At 39.0% G+C, this 17,716-nt stretch overlaps 1 protein-coding gene across 1 annotated transcript in view; it reads left to right on the forward strand.

Moving 5' to 3' along the window:
• The first annotated feature begins 1,552 nt into the window (after positions 1-1,552).
• LOC131956675 (contactin-like) overlaps positions 1,553-17,716 on the forward strand; it is a 44,909-nt gene continuing 28,745 nt past the window's right edge. Inside the window, exons 1-14 of the mRNA XM_059321218.1 lie at positions 1,553-1,700; positions 2,467-2,541; positions 3,262-3,442; positions 4,692-4,861; positions 6,309-6,422; positions 7,697-7,874; positions 11,155-11,230; positions 12,852-12,945; positions 13,579-13,674; positions 14,387-14,504; positions 14,628-14,740; positions 15,002-15,107; positions 16,258-16,439; positions 17,050-17,204. Of these exons, the coding sequence (XP_059177201.1) occupies positions 2,478-2,541; positions 3,262-3,442; positions 4,692-4,861; positions 6,309-6,422; positions 7,697-7,874; positions 11,155-11,230; positions 12,852-12,945; positions 13,579-13,674; positions 14,387-14,504; positions 14,628-14,740; positions 15,002-15,107; positions 16,258-16,439; positions 17,050-17,204 (1,647 nt within the window). The 5' untranslated portion in view covers positions 1,553-1,700; positions 2,467-2,477. The remainder of the gene's footprint in view (positions 1,701-2,466; positions 2,542-3,261; positions 3,443-4,691; positions 4,862-6,308; positions 6,423-7,696; positions 7,875-11,154; positions 11,231-12,851; positions 12,946-13,578; positions 13,675-14,386; positions 14,505-14,627; positions 14,741-15,001; positions 15,108-16,257; positions 16,440-17,049; positions 17,205-17,716) is intronic.

The raw sequence follows: 17,716 nt of genomic DNA on the forward strand, positions 1-17,716 counted from the left end.
TTTGTGTTAGGGTTTTGGTTAGGGGTTTGTGTTAGGGTTGTGGTTAGGGGTTGGTGTTAGGGTTTTGTTTAGGGGTTGGTGTTAGGGTTTTGTTTAGGGGTTTGTGTTAGGGTTGGTGTTAGGGTTTTGGTTGGGGGTTGGTGTTAGGGTTTCGGTAAGGGGTTTGTGTTAGGGTTGGTTAGGGGTTAATGTTAGGGTTTTGGTTAGGGGTTGGTGTTAGGGTTTTGGTTAGGGGTTGGTGTTAAGGTTTTTGTTAGGGGTTGGTGTTAAGGTTTTTGTTAGGGGTTGGTGTTAAGGTTTTTGTTAGGGGTTGGTGTTAAGGTTTTTGTTAGGGGTTGGTGTTAAGGTTTTTGTTAGGGGTTGGTGTTAAGGTTTTTGTTAGGGGTTGGTGTTAAGGTTTTTGGTTAAGGGTTTGTGTTAAGGTTTTTGTTAGGGGTTGGTGTTAAGGTTTTTGTTAGGGGTTGGTGTTAAGGTTTTTGTTAGGGGTTGGTGTTAAGGTTTTTGGTTAAGGGTTTGTGTTAAGGTTTTTGTTAGGGGTTGGTGTTAAGGTTTTTGTTAGGGGTTGGTGTTAAGGTTTTTGTTAGGGGTTGGTGTTAAGGTTTTTGTTAGGGGTTGGTGTTAAGGTTTTTGTTAGGGGTTGGTGTTAAGGTTTTTGGTTAAGGGTTTGTGTTAGGGTGTTGATTTTAGGTGAGGTTGGGGTTTGTGCTGTGTTTAGGTTTGCGTCAGGGTTTTAGTTAGAGGTTTGGTTTTGGTGTGGGTTTTTGTTGAGATTGTGGTTAGGGTTTGTGTGTGAGTGTGTATTTTAGTAAAGGTTTGGATTTGTGCTTTGTTTGGTGTTTAGGTTTGTGTGTGTGTGCTTTGTGTCTAAGGCCTTGGGTTGACTTTGGGTTCGAGTTTAGGTTTTTAAGTTAGGGTTATTATGAAGAGTAGCTACATTTGAATGTATTTGTTTAGAGATTTAAACGAAAGTTGAAAAAATATGAAACAGCGTAGTCGAATGTTAGAGGTTACGACTGCTAGCATGATAGTCTCAATTTCGGATCCCAGACTCTAATCACTGGTAATAGGTACCTGACACATTAGGAAAACCAAGACAGCTGGGCATAGTGCTGACCACACTAATCCGGTAACAGTGGCGTAGCGAGGTCGGGTGTCCCAGGGACAAACTTTCAAATTTTCGATTTGCACCCCCCCCCCCCCTTCAAACTTTCGATTTGCACCCCCCCCTCGAGTTTTTCTCTATATATTTTGCTATTTTTTGCCTTGGTGTCATTCCCTAAATGGTGTCACCCGGTGCGGTCCCCCCCCCCCCCCTCGCTACGCCCCTGTCCGGTAATTCAAAAAGATGAACTCTACTTCATCTTACTATTGTGTCTTGGGCGCGAACTGTAAAAGATGATGAATTTAAAAATATAATTCTCATTAGTCATTGGTTGTTTCCGTGTTGTGGTCACTATCTCCTCCAATTAGATTGTGTTTTTATGTGCTAGCCAATATCTAATTGACCTAGATGATATTTGGAGCACAGTGTTATCTAGAAACTAAAAAAAAACGCCATTGAAATTTGCAATACAACATGGCGACGGCCTGTTGATGTTTTCAGTAAAACAGTGAATCATTGAATCAATTGTTTGTAGATTTGTTGTATTTCTTATCCAGTTATTCTTGTTGCTAGGGGATGTTTGCTTGAATACACTGCGGTAGGGGATAAAAAGCTTGATTTAATTAATGTAATGAGTTAATTACAATTTCGGTTTAATGTTTTTTAGCCTACATAATTGAATCAATGTAGAATTTGTTTCATTGTAAAATATAAGTTTGAAAACAATTTTTATAGCTATGCCATGTTACAGTATGAAGATCAAAACGTGTTCAAATGTATTCATATTATGGCCTTAAGACGTATTTATTCAACTTGAAATGTTACTTTATAATGTGAACTGACATGGAAAAATTGGATTCATATGACAAAATTTGATTTACATGACAAAATTGGATTGACATGACAAAATGGACTGACATGACAAAATTGGATTGACATAACAAAAAATTATCCTACTATTCTATATCCTGCTATCCTCTCTACCTGATATTCAAATATCCCACTTCACAAAGTTCACATTAATAGTGCCAATATCTCCAATCCGTTTACACAATGTCTTGTTAAATATTTTTTTATCAGTGATATAAGTAACAATCCATTACACTCCCCCCCTCCCCACGTTACAGATGCCAACACATACAAACTGTAATGAGTAATAACACAAAGACAATGACCAAGTAACCGGACGTAGAACACATTGGCTTATAATTGTATCTAAATATAGATTTTGACGTCACTTATGTAAACAAATAATCAACGAAGTAGGCGACGTGTCCGACTGACACACTGGTGTGGCACGGTGTTTGTTTATGTGTAGTCTCTGTGTTGCTGTGGTGGTGTGTCAAAAAATGTTGATGTTGCAGAGTACGACAAGATGATACAGGAGCTAGTGGTGCTGTTGGTGATGGTGCTGGCGTTAGAAGGTCAACTATATGAAGGTAAGGATGTGTTGTATTCACTGGTCACCATTGTAGGCTAGATACTAGTACTAGATGGTGTTATACTGTATAAAAGTTAAGGAGGTGTTGTATTCACCATTGTAGGCTAGATACTAGATGGTGTTATACTGTATGAAGGTAAAGAGGTGTTGTGATCACCTTTGTAGGCTAGATGGTGTTAAACTTTATGAACTGTTAATTAGCGCTATAAAAATTCTGAGCCTGTGATGTCTAGGTTAAAATTAATTAGTAATTAATTAGTCTAGATGAGACTGCAGTAAGAATGCTAAACTTGGAACGTAATTCTTTCTAAAACAAAGATAAGATTTTTTTTCTTTTCGTTAAAAATAATGCCTGAAAATAAGATTTTTTAACTGTATATGCATAGTATATATACATATATACATAGATATATATATATATATATATATATATATATATATATATATATATATATATATATATATATATATATATATATATATATGATTATGTAAATATATATATATATATATATTTATATCTAAGTCTGCTCTACTTACCTATCTATCTTAGTATCAATTAAGTCTGCCTTAACTATTTACTTTACCCTATATATATATATATATATATATATATATCCTTAACTATCTTAGTATCAATAAAGTCTGCCCTACCTACCTTCCATATCCCTACCCACTAAGTCTATCCTACCTACTTTCCATACCTCTACCCACTAAGGTTGCCCGAGCGCCTGGTTCGAATACTCCGGGCGCTGCTACAACTTTGTGTTCACCCCCCTGAGAACGTACCAGGAGGCGACCATCTACTGCCAGCAGGATTTCTCTACTCTGGTCAGCATCAACTCACCTGGTGAGCACAGCTTTATCCAGACCTGGCTCATCACTCATGACGCCCACAGGTACTCACGCTTACGTATGTTAATTAGGTTGTTTTTTTTTACCTTCAGGAAACGTTTCTAGATTACTTAATAATTGTTTTCTGCGCTTTTGGGGTTTTAAAAAAGTGTAGTTTTCCATTATAAATAAATGGTAAATTTAATTGTTTATCACAACAACAAATTTAGAAAAAAATTTAAAAATTGTTATTATAACTAGCTAGCTGACTCTAGAAAAATTAGTACAAGAAGAATCAATGATTATGTTATCGAATTTTATGTTACTTTATGAACCTTGAGTTTACAAAAGAAGGTGTTGTTCTAGATGGATGCCTTTGTCATAACAACCATATTTTTAGAAGAGTCCCTGAAGCATGCATATTTTTTTTTCTTTAAGAACCCTAACTTAGATACACACAATGAAATTTAAATAAATGTTTATTAACAAAGAATTTTAAATCTCCTAAGCCTAATCTATTTTATTCCAAATTATGTTCTGTACTTTTTGAGGTTTGAACTCAGTTCCAATCAAACCCTCATGAGCGGCGGTATTTGTTCATTTTAAGGGAATGTTTAACATGAGTGGTGCCTCTAGATTTTTTTTTCAAATGACTATAGACACTTTATTTAATCAGCTTGTAGGTGTATCTATTATTGAAAAGTTGTTTTGATACAAATCAAGTGCGAAACAAATGCACAAGATATAAGCATCAACACACGAAACAAAATAGAAAACCGAATTACAGTTTTTGTCAGAGTTACCACCGTAAGTGGCGGAACGCAAATTTTGTTTTAAAACACGTATTCTTATTTTGTCAACCAACAAGAGAATACAAGAATCTAAATTAAAATATACCAACGAATTAATTATGCGTTGCAAATATATATTGTTATTAGAGTAAACAAAATCAAATATTTTTTCGATAGCCTAAAATAGAGAATTGTGCTCCCCCGCTTCTGTTAAATGTCTGCATACGATCTTTTAAAAACTCCAGAAACGTGTTAAGATCCGATTATGTGTTGTACAACCGTATACCACCTTTTTTGGACCTTACAGTCCATGGGGCAGGTGAAGTAGAGCTCACCTGTTTCAGTGACATTGACAAATGAAGGAATGGTGTGGTTAGAACTATGCCCAGCCGCCTTAATTTTTCTTAACATTAGGTTGGACTGAATGCGCCCTAGGATCCAAAATCTAGACTTGCGGGTTAGTAGTCGAACGCTCTACCACGGAGTCCCCTACAGTTGTAAATATACCACGCTTTACTTCCAGGAATGACTGGTTGACCAGTGGCTATCGTGACGCCGCTGACCGGATACTCTGGGACTCTGATGGTTCCCTGGTGACGGAGAACTTCTTTCCAGACCCGGCAGCCAGAGACAGGCAGGATGTGGACGAGAAACTCAGCATAGTCTACAACATCATTGTGTACCGGTATATGGGTAAGTCGTGTCTACGACATCATTGTGTACCGGTATATGGGTAAGTCGTGTCTACAACATCATTGTGTACCGGTATATGGGTAAGTCGTGTCTACAACATCATTGTGTACCGGTATATGGGTAAGTCGTGTCTACATCATTGTGTACTGGTATATGGGTAAGTCGTGTCTACAACATCATTGTGTACCGGTATATGGGTAAGTCGTGTCATATAGTCTACAACATCATTGTGTACCGGTATATGGGTATGTCGTGTCTACAACATCATTGTGTACCGGTATATGGGTATGTCGTGTCTACAACATCATTGTGTACCGGTATATGGGTAAGTCGTGTCTACAACATCATCGTGTACCGGTATATGGGTAAGTCGTGTCTACATCATTGTGTACCGGTATATGGGTAAGTCGTGTCTACAACATCATTGTGTACCGGTATATGGGTAAGTCGTGTCTACAACATCATTGTGTACCGGTATATGGGTAAGTCGTGTCTACAACATCATTGTGTACCGGTATATGGGTAAGTCGTGTCTACAACATCATTGTGTACCGGTATATGGGTAAGTCGTGTCTACATCATTGTGTACCGGTATATGGGTAAGTCGTGTCTACAACATCATTGTGTACCGGTATATGGGTAAGTCGTGTCTACAACATCATTGTGTACCGGTATATGGGTAAGTCGTGTCTACATCATTGTGTACCGGTATATGGGTATGTCGTGTCTACAACATCATTGTGTACCGGTATATGGGTAAGTCGTGTCTACATCATTGTGTACCGGTATATGGGTAAGTCGTGTCTACATCATTGTGTACCGGTATATGGGTAAGTCGTGACTACAACATCATTGTGTACCGGTATATGGGTAAGTCGTGTCTACATCATTGTGTACCGGTATATGGGTAAGTCCTATCATATAGTCTACAAAATCCGGTATATGTGTACCGGTATATGTGTAAGCGATGTTAGCTAATTTAGCAAATTTAGCCAATAAGTCAATTTAGCTTAATTAGCCACCAACATTTTCAGGAATAATTACATGTCTGTTGAAATAGCCAACAATATCTTTAGATCCTAAGTCATATCAACTGTCATAGCCCAATGAACCTTTATGTCGTAGTTGTTATCTTGTAGTACGTAGTGTTCGTAGTTCGTTATTCGTAGTTCTAATGTCGCAATTCATGTCAGTTAAAATTGCCAAGCAAAGCTTTAGTTCATAAGTCATGTCCGATAAAATTGCCAACCAAAGCTTTAGTTCATAAGTCATGTCCGATAAAATTGCCAACCAAAGCTTTAGTTCATAAGTCATGTCCGATAAATTTGTCAAGCAAAGCTTTAGTTCATAAGTCATATCAGCTAAGACAGCCACACATAGCATCATATCGTTGTCGTGATTTCTCTGTTGTAATAAAATGTGTAAACCAGTATAAAATCCTCCCCAGCATCCAGCAACAGCTATGTGTGGGCCTGGAGCAGACTGATGAAGTCCGCAAACTTTATCTGTGAGATCAACAAGGAAGACTCGTGGAAACTTTATCAACACGCCAGGGATTTCTGTGAGTTCACTGAAGCTTCTATTTTAATTTTATTTTGTTTGGCAAAAGTAGGCCTACTTCTTCCTAGAAGAAGGCCTCCTAATTCTGATATTTAATAAAAATAAAACAGTACCACTGCTTTCAAACGCGCCCTGTTTACCATGCGTTAGCCTTTGCATGAAATAAAATGGTGCCCCGCCGAAAAGGCTTCGGAAAAAAAATTCCATCCAAAAACAAAACAATTTTTTAAAAAGCGCATGAGCAGTCAGTCTTCACACATTGTATAACATAAAGACCCCAGCTACAAGGATTAAATATTATATCACTAAAATATATATTACAATCTTGTAGAATTGCCTGATTACATTTATTTGAAGAAAAGCATATTTTGAAAAAAAATTATATATAGATATAATTTATATACATAGATCAGGAGCTGTTTGAAGTGAAAATTTAAATTGATTTGTAAAATGTGATAAAGTTCTCCCAATCGGAAATTTGACAAGGTTGCCAAAATTGTAATTCACCCCCCCCCCCCCCTCCCCCCCCCCCCCCCCCCCCGTATTCACCTTCATTTTGCCTGAAATGGTTTGTTTCCCCAGCCTATGTTTGACCTTAAACTAAGTAATATCTCCAAATATCTCCCCAACCTACGTTGGACCATTAAATAATATCTTCATATGTCTCCCAGCCTATGTTTCACGTTAAATTAAACAAGACCCACCCCCCCTCCTCCAAACTCCTGTGTCTCCCAGCCTATGTTTTACGTTAAATTAAACAAGACCCCCCCCCAAACTCCTGTGTCTCCCAGCCTATGTTTTACGTTAAATTAAACAAGACCCCCCCCCCAAACTCCTGTGTCTCCCCAGCCTATGTTTCACGTTAAATTAAACAAGACCCCCCCCCCAAACTCCTGTGTCTCCCCAGCCTATGTTTCACGTTAAATTAAACAAGACCCCCCCCCCAAACTCCTGTGTCTCCCCAGCCTATGTTTCACGTTAAATTAAACAAGACCCCCCCCAAACTCCTGTGTCTCCCCAGCCTATGTTTCACGTTAAATTAAACAAGACCCCCCCCTTCAAAAACTCCTGTGTCTCCCAGCCTGTTTCACGTTAAATTAAACAAGACCCCCCCCCCCCCAAACTCCTGTGTCTCCCCAGCCTATGTTTCACGTTAAATTAAACAAGACCCCCCCCCCTTCAAAAACTCCTGTGTCTCCCAGCCTGTTTCACGTTAAATTAAACAAGGCCCCCCCCCCCCCTTCCCCCACCCTCCAAACTCCCGTGTCTCCCCAGCCTATGGCAGCAATATCACCGACCCCAACCTGTGGGAAATGGCCCCCAACATCACCTACCAGTCCCCCGACACGGTCTTCTACGACTCCAACAGCCAGAGAACGACGGTGGTGCTGGAGTGTCTGGCCACGGGCAACCCACGCCCAGTCTACAAGTGGTACCGGAAGTCCTCCGTACAGTAAGTTCTTCAATATAATTCTCTACGTGGGGACCATGCGAGACACCACCAAGACGTAAGCTCAACAGATCATATCGCTACTACCCACCCCCCCCCCCCCTCCCTACACACACACACACCCACCAGTCTAGTGAGCTGTTTACAATCGTAGTGACTGCTATTAGGGGGAGATAATTTAGTTTTTAAACGATTTGAAATTAAGGGGAGGTAATAACATATTCTGCTTGCTCTTTTCATTGTCTGTAAATTGTCGTCACACCGGCTGCGTTAGCGGGTGGATGGGGGAGGGGGTGAGGGTGAGGATAATCGTCCTTCACGAGCTACTGATAGTGATTTAAAGCAAAATATTTTCAGTCACAGCATTGGTCGTGTCAAATTCACCAAGTATGAATTACTAAAAATAGGAATTAAACTATATAGCGGCGTATGCTACGTCGCGGTTCAGCTCGTATTAAAAAAAATTAATGAAATCTTTCAATGCCAAGGTCATTCGTCTTCAGTATGACCTTCTAGTTTTCTTTAAGTTTTTTATTGTGTATCTTAAAAAATTGATAATTCCTTCCATTAATAGTTGATTAAGTCTCATAAGAATTTTTTTTTCTGTCTTGACTCGTTCGATTAATTTCGGTATTTTGATTCTTCAAAGCAAAACGAAGAGGTGTTCGGAAATCACCCCCATCCATTAGCTTCTTAATATTAACTACAAATTATATTATTCTCTCTAAACTTTGTTAAAGTAAGCTTTTTTTTATATCTTCAAAAAAAGAACAAAACAAATCTCACTTAAAATCTGTTCCTTGGTCACTGTCAAAGGGCCACTTTTGTATTGAAAAACGTTCAGTTTACTTTGGGTCTTTTAACTTCCAAACCTGTATCAAGGAAGTTTCTGTAGGCTACAGCCAATAACGTATACACTATTGTAGACAATGAACGCTGTTACTTTTAGTAAGTAATAGTTCACTTTCAAACCTGGCGGTCTATGAAGTAAAGTAGAGTTCACTTGATTCTGTAAACTCGGCATATGCCAACCCGCCTTTACTTTCCCTAACGTGAGTTAGGTACCCTTCAGAGTTGGGTTGACTCAAGGACGGTCTACTGACTTGAACCCGGATTCGAACTCGAGACTTACGGGTTAGTATTCCAGCTTCCTTCCTTCCTTATACGGAAACCGGCTCAGGAGTTGGTCTCCCATTAGCCAGGCAGGCATCAGTGTAGTAAACCCCGACCACAAGAGTTTCCCACACATCGGTCGCTACTTCCGTCGGCTCTCACCGGGCTTTCCTTCCCCACCCACCAGACGCGGGACGTCGTCCTACCGCCTGGTACCCAGCTTCATCGTGGGGGGCATTCGGCCTGATCAAAAACCTCTAGCGCTGTTGGCTACCACTAGCTATTCCGCACCCATTAGGGGGTCATGAGCTTGGTCCGACTAGTGGCACTCTTCTGAAGCCACGTGAAGGCCGCAGCTTAAAGTCAAGATATCTGGTTAGGGTCGAGAGCAAACCCATTTTGGTTCCCGGCAGTCTTGCACCTCTCCTCCCCCACGCTATTATGTAGGGGATTTGGGAGTCCGACGTACCAGGCTCTTCGGAAGTAGTCCAGCTCTCTGCCGCTAGACCACACCGTAGTAAGTACTATTGTGAACTGTGACTATTATTTGTGGCAAGGACTTGTAATAAATGAGGTGCCATCAGAATAAGAGTACAGCATGAAATTATATACACAACTATAAATCAAATATCACAATAAAATAGTATAATTTTGTCTCCAAATTCTTAGTTTTAAATGTTTGTGATCTATCGTTTTTTTGTAGGTTATTTGCTTATTTTCTGATTCGAGAGCTTAGACCGTTAAATGCCTGCGTTCGATAGGTCTTTGAATAGAAACGTTCAAGTTGGAAAACACCGGGAATCACACCGCCATCTGATAATTGATTAAATCACAGCTAGTATAACCTTTTTAATTTTTAATTTAGTGAACTCTAATTTAAATTTTATTGACTAGTCTAATTGCTAATTTGATTACAAAAGAGACGTTCTTGCTCTGTCATTGGAGATGTATTTGTCTAGTAAGTTTGAATGAAATCGGCGCATTAGAAGTGGGTTAAAACTGAGTTATAAGATTTCTCATAACCTACGAACAAATAACAGACATTGTGAACTAGCTAAACGCTTATGAAAAATAACTATATTTGTGTTTTACATCAGAGTTTCTTCCAGACATCTCTTCATCCCCCCCCCCCCGAAGAAAGTCTACCACCCCCCCCCCCCACCACCGAACGAAATGGAATTTATATAGAAAATATATACTTTTGACAGTGTCCACCCCCCCCCCCTGGAAATTGTTGTCCGCCCCCCCGCCCCCCCCCGCCCCCCCCCCCCCCCCCCCCCGAAAATTTCAAGTGCACCTTCGGAGAAAAGAGTCTGGAAGAAACACTGTTTTACATTTGTTATTAAAGAATATAAACTTATTTCCCTATTTCGTTTACTGTCAATGGAGATAACCTTTTATAAAGTTTATATAATCATTCAAAGAAAATAAAAAATTCAACTTATTGAAATAAAAATAAACATTATAAGTTTTAGTTGTAATATTTAACGTTTAATGATTATAAGAGATTAATTTTATAATTTGATTAATACATATATTATATTTTACAATAGTTAGAAATATAAAACGCTAGCTTTATAAATAATCAATTTTATTCTTATAAGGAAGTGTGTGTAACAAATTTCACAATATTAGAGCCAATTCAATCTGTATTTTCTTAATAATTTATCTCTATCTGTGATCTTTAAAAGTTACATAAAAATTTCAAAGAACTTACATTAACATAAAAATAATCTTGTTTGTAAGTAGAAGCACGTGAAAACAGCAAATAAAGATTATTTAGATTCCCCGCGATATAATAAGTTAATTTTTGTCAGAGAACACAAAATCGCGTAAATATTGTTACCTTGGAGTTCCGTAAATCAGACACAGGAAGATGTTATAGACACCATTTGTGCCCAAGACACATGGGGCAGATGAAGTAGAGTTCATCTGTTTCAATGACGTCGGCATACATGGAGATAGAGTGGTCAGCACTATGCCCAGCCGCCATTGTTTCCCTAATGTGAGTTAGGTGTCCATGTTAAAATGCTTCTGCTGTTCTTTCTATTACAGAAAGTTTACAAAACTAAACATGCACTTTGGAAATGCTGCTGTCGTTCAAACTATTACAGAATGTTCACCAAACAAAACATATGAGTTAAAAAGCTGCTGTCGTTTATACTTTCAGAGCTAAAGAAGAACAAGTTACAGCAGAGTTGAGCTCACGATACAGTGTGACCAATGGCAGACTGACCATTCTAAACGTGAGTAACGCACGTGTAATGGTTCTTGTTTCTGGGTTCAGATTTTATCGACTGAAGTCAAGTCTTACATGTAGTAGAACAGACTTAATAGATTTGATGAGAGGTAAATACAATACATACCCAAAAACAAAGTAAGGTTCACTTTTCGAACCTAACGGTTTACGGGACAGTCAAAGTAAAGTTCACCTGTTTCTGTGACCTAGTCATATGAAGAGATAGTGTGGTCAGCACTATGCCCAACCTATCCCTAACGTTAGTTAGGTACCCATTAGAGCTGGGTGGACTCAGGGACGTTTTTGTGACTTAAGCCGGTATTCGAAATAAAAACGTTCAGCTATACAGTATAGCGCTGAATCTCTAGACCACGCCGTCCCACCCAAAACGTACTCTTTTTATTAAAATGTTTGATGTTGGTGTCATGAGTTTAAATGAATAACACACACACACACACATATATATATATATATATATATATATATATATATATATATATATATATATATATATATATATAATATATATATATGAACACACAATCACACATGCAGACTCACACAGACATACACACAAACTCACACATACTTACAAAATAAACCATTTACATTCTCCGATATCTTTAAATCTATGTTCGAACAGGATTCGAACCTGTTCTCTTAAATTACACTCTTTTAAAAAAAAAAGGTTTGATCTAACGCTAATCCTTATCTAAACTGTTACCTTACCTAGAAGGTTGTGCTTAACACTAACCCTAATCTAAACTGTTACCTTTATCCATTGATCTAACACTAACCCTAATCTAAACTGTTACCTTTATCCATTGATCTAACACTAACCCTAATCTAAACTGTTACCTTTATCCATTGATCTAACACTAACCCTAACCTAAACTGTTACCTATACCCATCAATCTAACACTAACCTACTAAACTGTTACCTATACCCATTGATCTAACACTAACCCTAACCTAAACTGTTACCTATACCCAACGATCTAACACTAACCCTAACCTAAACTGTTACCTATACCCAACGATCTAACACTAACCCTAACCTAAATTGTTACCTATACCCATCAATCTAACACTAACCTACTAAACTGTTACCTATACCCAACGATCTAACACTAACCCTAACCTAAACTGTTACCTATACCCAACGATCTAACACTAACCTACTAAACTGTTACCTATACCCATTGATCTAACACTAACCCTAACCTAAACTGTTACCTATACCCAACGATCTAACACTAACCCTAACCTAAACTGTTACCTATACCCAACGATCTAACACTAACCCTAACCTAAATTGTTACCTATACCCATCAATCTAACACTAACCTACTAAACTGTTACCTATACCCAACGATCTAACACTAACCCTAACCTAAACTGTTACCTATACCCATCAATCTAACACTAACCTACTAAACTGTTACCTATACCCATTGATCTAACACTAACCCTAACCTAAACTGTTACCTATAACCATTGATCTAACACTAACCCTAACCTAAACTGTTACCTATAACCATTGATCTAGCACTAACCGTAACCTAAACTGTTACCTTTACCCAGCCAGATTAACACTAATCCTAATCTAACCTGTTCCCTTTATCCAGCCAGATCCTAGCGTGGACGTCAGCCGCTACACTTGTGAGGCTTCCAACAAACTGGGGGTCGTGGTATCGAATCCTGTTGAGGTTATCCACGGTTGTAAGTTGAATGGTTCAATATACGAGGTTGCTAGTTAACTGGTTAATCTGTTATATACGGTGGTTAATAAATTATGTACGTAGTAAGTTAAATAGTTAATCATACAAGACTGTTAGTTAAATGGTTTATCTTTTGTATACCGCTGTAAATTAATGAGTTAGTTAATAAGTTAAATATCTAATTAATTATCCTTGAAATTTGTAATAATCTGCTGTACATTACTTATGTCATAAGAAACAGATACAATCCACATCATTTAACCCAATGACAATTTGAAAACGTTCTTTTACTTATGCAAAAACAAATGCCTTTACAAATAGGAAAACTGTTATAAGCAATATGTTAAAAATTTACTCTATGACTACCCCCCCCCCCACACACACACACACATTTCTCTGTAACCTTGGTCAAAGATAGTCAGAATGGTCCGAACAATCCCCCCCCCCCACACACACACACATTGCATCCCCACAACTCGGAGTGTCCGGTGTAATTTTTTTGTTGTTGTCGTGCCCCTATCCCCCTAAACCGGTGTAACTTTCTTTTGTGTTGTTGTCGTGCCCCTATCCCCCCACCCCCTAAACCGGTGTAACTCTCTTCTATTTTCTTGTCGTGCACCTCTCGATGGAGCAGATGTCGGTGAGTTTCCTAACGTGCCGTCAAGTGTTATCGATGCCACTACTTACCTGGGCAAGGAGATCACCTGCCAGCACCCGCCCACAAACACAGGTGAGATTAGTTGGCACTTGTCTGGATCTTTTGGACCTGTTTGGAAGGTCTACCTTATGAATGTCTTTCTTAGAACTGTCTACTTTAGAACTGTCTACCTTAGAACTGTTAACCTTAGAACTGTCTACCTTAGAACTGTCAATCTTAGAACTGTCAACCTTAGAACTGTCTACTTTAGAACTGTCTACCTTAGAACTGTTAACCTTAGAACTGTCTACCTTAGAACTGTCAATCTTAGAACTGTCAACCTTAGAACTGTCTACCTTAGAACTGTCAACCTTAGAACTGTCAACCTTAGAACTGTCAACCTTAGAACTGTCTAAATTAGAACTGTCAACCTTAGAACTCTCTACTTTAGGCTTATCTACCTTAGAATAATCGTTTACCTCAATTAATATTGTCATGCTAATATCGTATTTGTGTCACCTGTCAACACGTCCAAAAACACAGATGCGATCTTTGTCCACCTTTAATGACTTTTCAGAAATTTACAATATTTATTTTGATTAAACTTCTGTACAGTTTGGACAAAAATGTATATTATCAGTTTGTTAGATTTAAAAAGGAAAAAAATGTCCATTGAAAAAAATGAATTTATGTAGTTTTAGATAGAATATAACGAAACAAAAAATAAACATTTTAAATTTGCAATTCTAACTTTGTTTTCTTGTATATGGTACAACTGGTACAAATCTAACTTTATTTTAATCAGACCTACGGTATAACTGGTACAAATCTAACTTCAACTTCATCCGCCCTGAGCTAAACGCCCAGTACTTCCTGTCAAAGAACGGCAACTTCTACATCTCTGAGGTTCAGGCGGCTGATGTGTAAGTTACCTAACTTAGATGGTACCTACAGCATCTCCATCCTATTACAAATCATTGTTATACTAGACAACCTTTATACAGTAAAGGTTCTTAGGTTTTGTATACATTTTTCTTACGTCACAGAGATACGTATTTTTGTATGGTCACCATGGCACCCAAACAACGCCAAGTCCTGACCGGAACCCAACCCCCCTCTCGTATATCCATGGGGCTCAAACTCCGAGTTCACGGGGAAAGTAAGTTCAACTTTATTATCTCCCTTTTACCTAGCGTTAAATTATCTCCCTTCTACCTAGTGTTATGTTGTCTTTCTTTTTCATTAAGTTGTGCTTTCTCTCTTTTACCTAGAGTTATATTATCACTCGTTTTACCGAGGGTTAAATTATCTCCCTTTTGGAGGTGTGTAATTTCCCTTCTTTCTAGAGTCGTGTTACCTCAATTTTATCCCGTGTTAGAATAGTTAGAATATGTTTTAGTCTTGTGTATGTCATAATCAGATGCGCAGACGTACGGACCAGACATACAGAACAGGTTCCCTCAAGTGTTCCCTGAAGTTCCAATGGCCGGCGAGACGGTTGAGATTGAATGCTTGGCATATGGGAGGTAATCTTTTTTATTAATATCAACTTTCTTGAATTAAATACTAGTTGTTTGGCCTGTATGTGCCTATGATTACTAACATGAAATTTAACAGTGTAATACTAATTGTAAAAGTGATAATTATTAATCAATACAGTTATGTGGATATAGTTCGTGTACTACTTTCAAAATACACCTGTAAAAACAATTCTGGTCTTAATATAGAAAATCAACCATTGGAATAAGTTAAATGTAAAAATTTTAAAATACAAAATTTCTTTATAATAAAGAAAATTATATTTACATTAAAAATAAGAAAATAAAATGATTTGTTATAAAAGCTTTTGTAATGATTTATAAATTTTCAAAACATATTGTGCCAAAATGAACTTATTTACTTTATAACTCTTGGTCCTACTATAATATGTACCTCCATGTTCCAGTACCCATAATGCACCTGTACCTTAGTTCATCCACTAACTCTCCTCATAGCTTCACCAAACGATATCTTTCCTGCTACCAAAAAAGCCCATATTTCTTTCACTTCGAGGTCCATAACTATTACAAAGAAAATAATTTCACCACTTCCTGCCCCCAGAATGCCCCTAAAACTTTCACTTCCTGTCCCCCAGAATGCCCCTAAAACTTTCACTTCCTGTCCCCCAGAATGCCCCTAAAACTTTCACTTCCTGCCCCCAGAATGCCCCTAAAACTTTCACTTCCTGTCCCCCAGAATGCCCCTAAAACTTTCACTTCCTGTCCCCCAGAATGCCCCTAAAACTTTCACTTCCTGCCCCCCAGAATGCCCCTAAAACTTTCACTTCCTGCCCCCCAGAATGCCCCTAAAACTTTCACTTCCTGTCCCCCAGAATGCCCCTAAAACTTTCACTTCCTGTCCCCCAGAATGCCCCTAAAACTTTCACTTCCTGCCCCCCAGAATGCCCCTAAAACTTTCACTTCCTGCCCCCCAGAATGCCCCTAAAACTTTCACTTCCTGTCCCCCAGAATGCCCATAAAACTTTCACTTCCTGTCCCCCAGAATGCCCCTAAAACTTTCACTTCCTGTCCCCCAGAATGCCCATAAAACTTTCACTTCCTGTCCCCCAGAATGCCCCTAAAACTTTCACTTCCTGTCCCCCAGAATGCCCCTAAAACTTTCACTTCCTGCCCCCAGAATGCCCCTGTACTACAGCTGGGTAAGGGACGACGATGACCTTAACCCTGGCGCCTACTACAAGGACTTCAACCGTGTCCTGGTGATCCCTAATGCACGTGTAGAGGACACGGGCTCCTACACGTGTGTGGTCAAGGGGGACCAAAACTCGGCCAACAAAACCGTCTACCTCAGTCTCAAAGGTCACTTTTATTTCTTAACTGGTTAAAACACTAGCACATTTCGAAGTTAAAGTCTGTTGTTGTTTTTTTTTTTTGTATATCTACAGTGGGTAGAGGGTAAGTGGACTGTAACTCTTTAAACGGAAAATGTTTTTTTTTTTTTAAATCAGCGGATAACAATATAGAAAGATTGTTCGGGGATAGGGGTCGGTCTGGTCGAGTCGGTAAAGCTCACGGGTGCTAAACCAAAAAGTCTCGAGTTCGAACCCTAGGGCAGGAGGCTCGTTAGCTGGGGACAGCCACTCTTCTAGGAGAGACAACTCCAAAATCAAACATCTGCTGCCTTGTAGTTTGTTCTTGGTTGGACAAAGGCTATGGAAGCAAATCCAAAAAGAAAAGCAGGCTGAAATCGGAGTTAATGACCTCAATGGCGCATAACCAGTTGACACGTAATACTTAATTGTGATGGAGGCGTGGTCGAGTTGGCAAAAGCTCATGGTTGATAAATTCGAAAAAGTCTCGCGTTCAAACCCTCTGGCAGATAAGGTTCGATCCCTTCCAATACAAAAAATTAAGTTCGGGTATGACATTACATTTTAATCCACCCTCCCTCCACCCCTCCTGCTTTCAGCCATCCCCAGCTTCCCCTACCCCCTACAGAACCAGCACCTGGACGTCGGCACCAACTTTACCTGGACCTGTAACGCTATCGGCATCCCTAAGCCGGTCTACACCTGGTACAAGAACGGCGTCCTGCTCACTGGCAGTACTGAGACGGGAGTCAGGGTGAGGACATACACACACATACACATGCATGCATCAGACTTAAACCACACATACACATGCACACACATACTCACATACATTCACGCAGTCGAACTCAAACATATACACACACTCACACATACATACATCGACGCACACAAACTTAAACATTCATACATACACACACTCACATACATACATACATACAAACAAACGCAAACATACATACACATACACACACATACATATACATACCCACAGACGAACTCAAGCATGCATACACATACACACATATACACATACATACACACAGACGAAACTAAACATATACACACATACACACACGTACACACAATTGCACACAAACTCATATACACGCACACAACACACTCAATTATAAACACACATGCATTCTGTCATTGATCAATACCTACACAGTTTAAATCTGACGCTGTGTTTGTATAGGGCTGGTAAGTAGGTCACCAACCAGTTCTATGGCTCATGCAGGTTTTATTGAGCCGTAGAACTGGTTG

This window comes from Physella acuta, unplaced genomic scaffold, assembly GCF_028476545.2.
Source record: "Physella acuta isolate Inbredline_101_S28 unplaced genomic scaffold, ASM2847654v3 ptg001168l, whole genome shotgun sequence".
Classification (NCBI taxonomy): Eukaryota; Metazoa; Mollusca; class Gastropoda; family Physidae; genus Physella; species Physella acuta.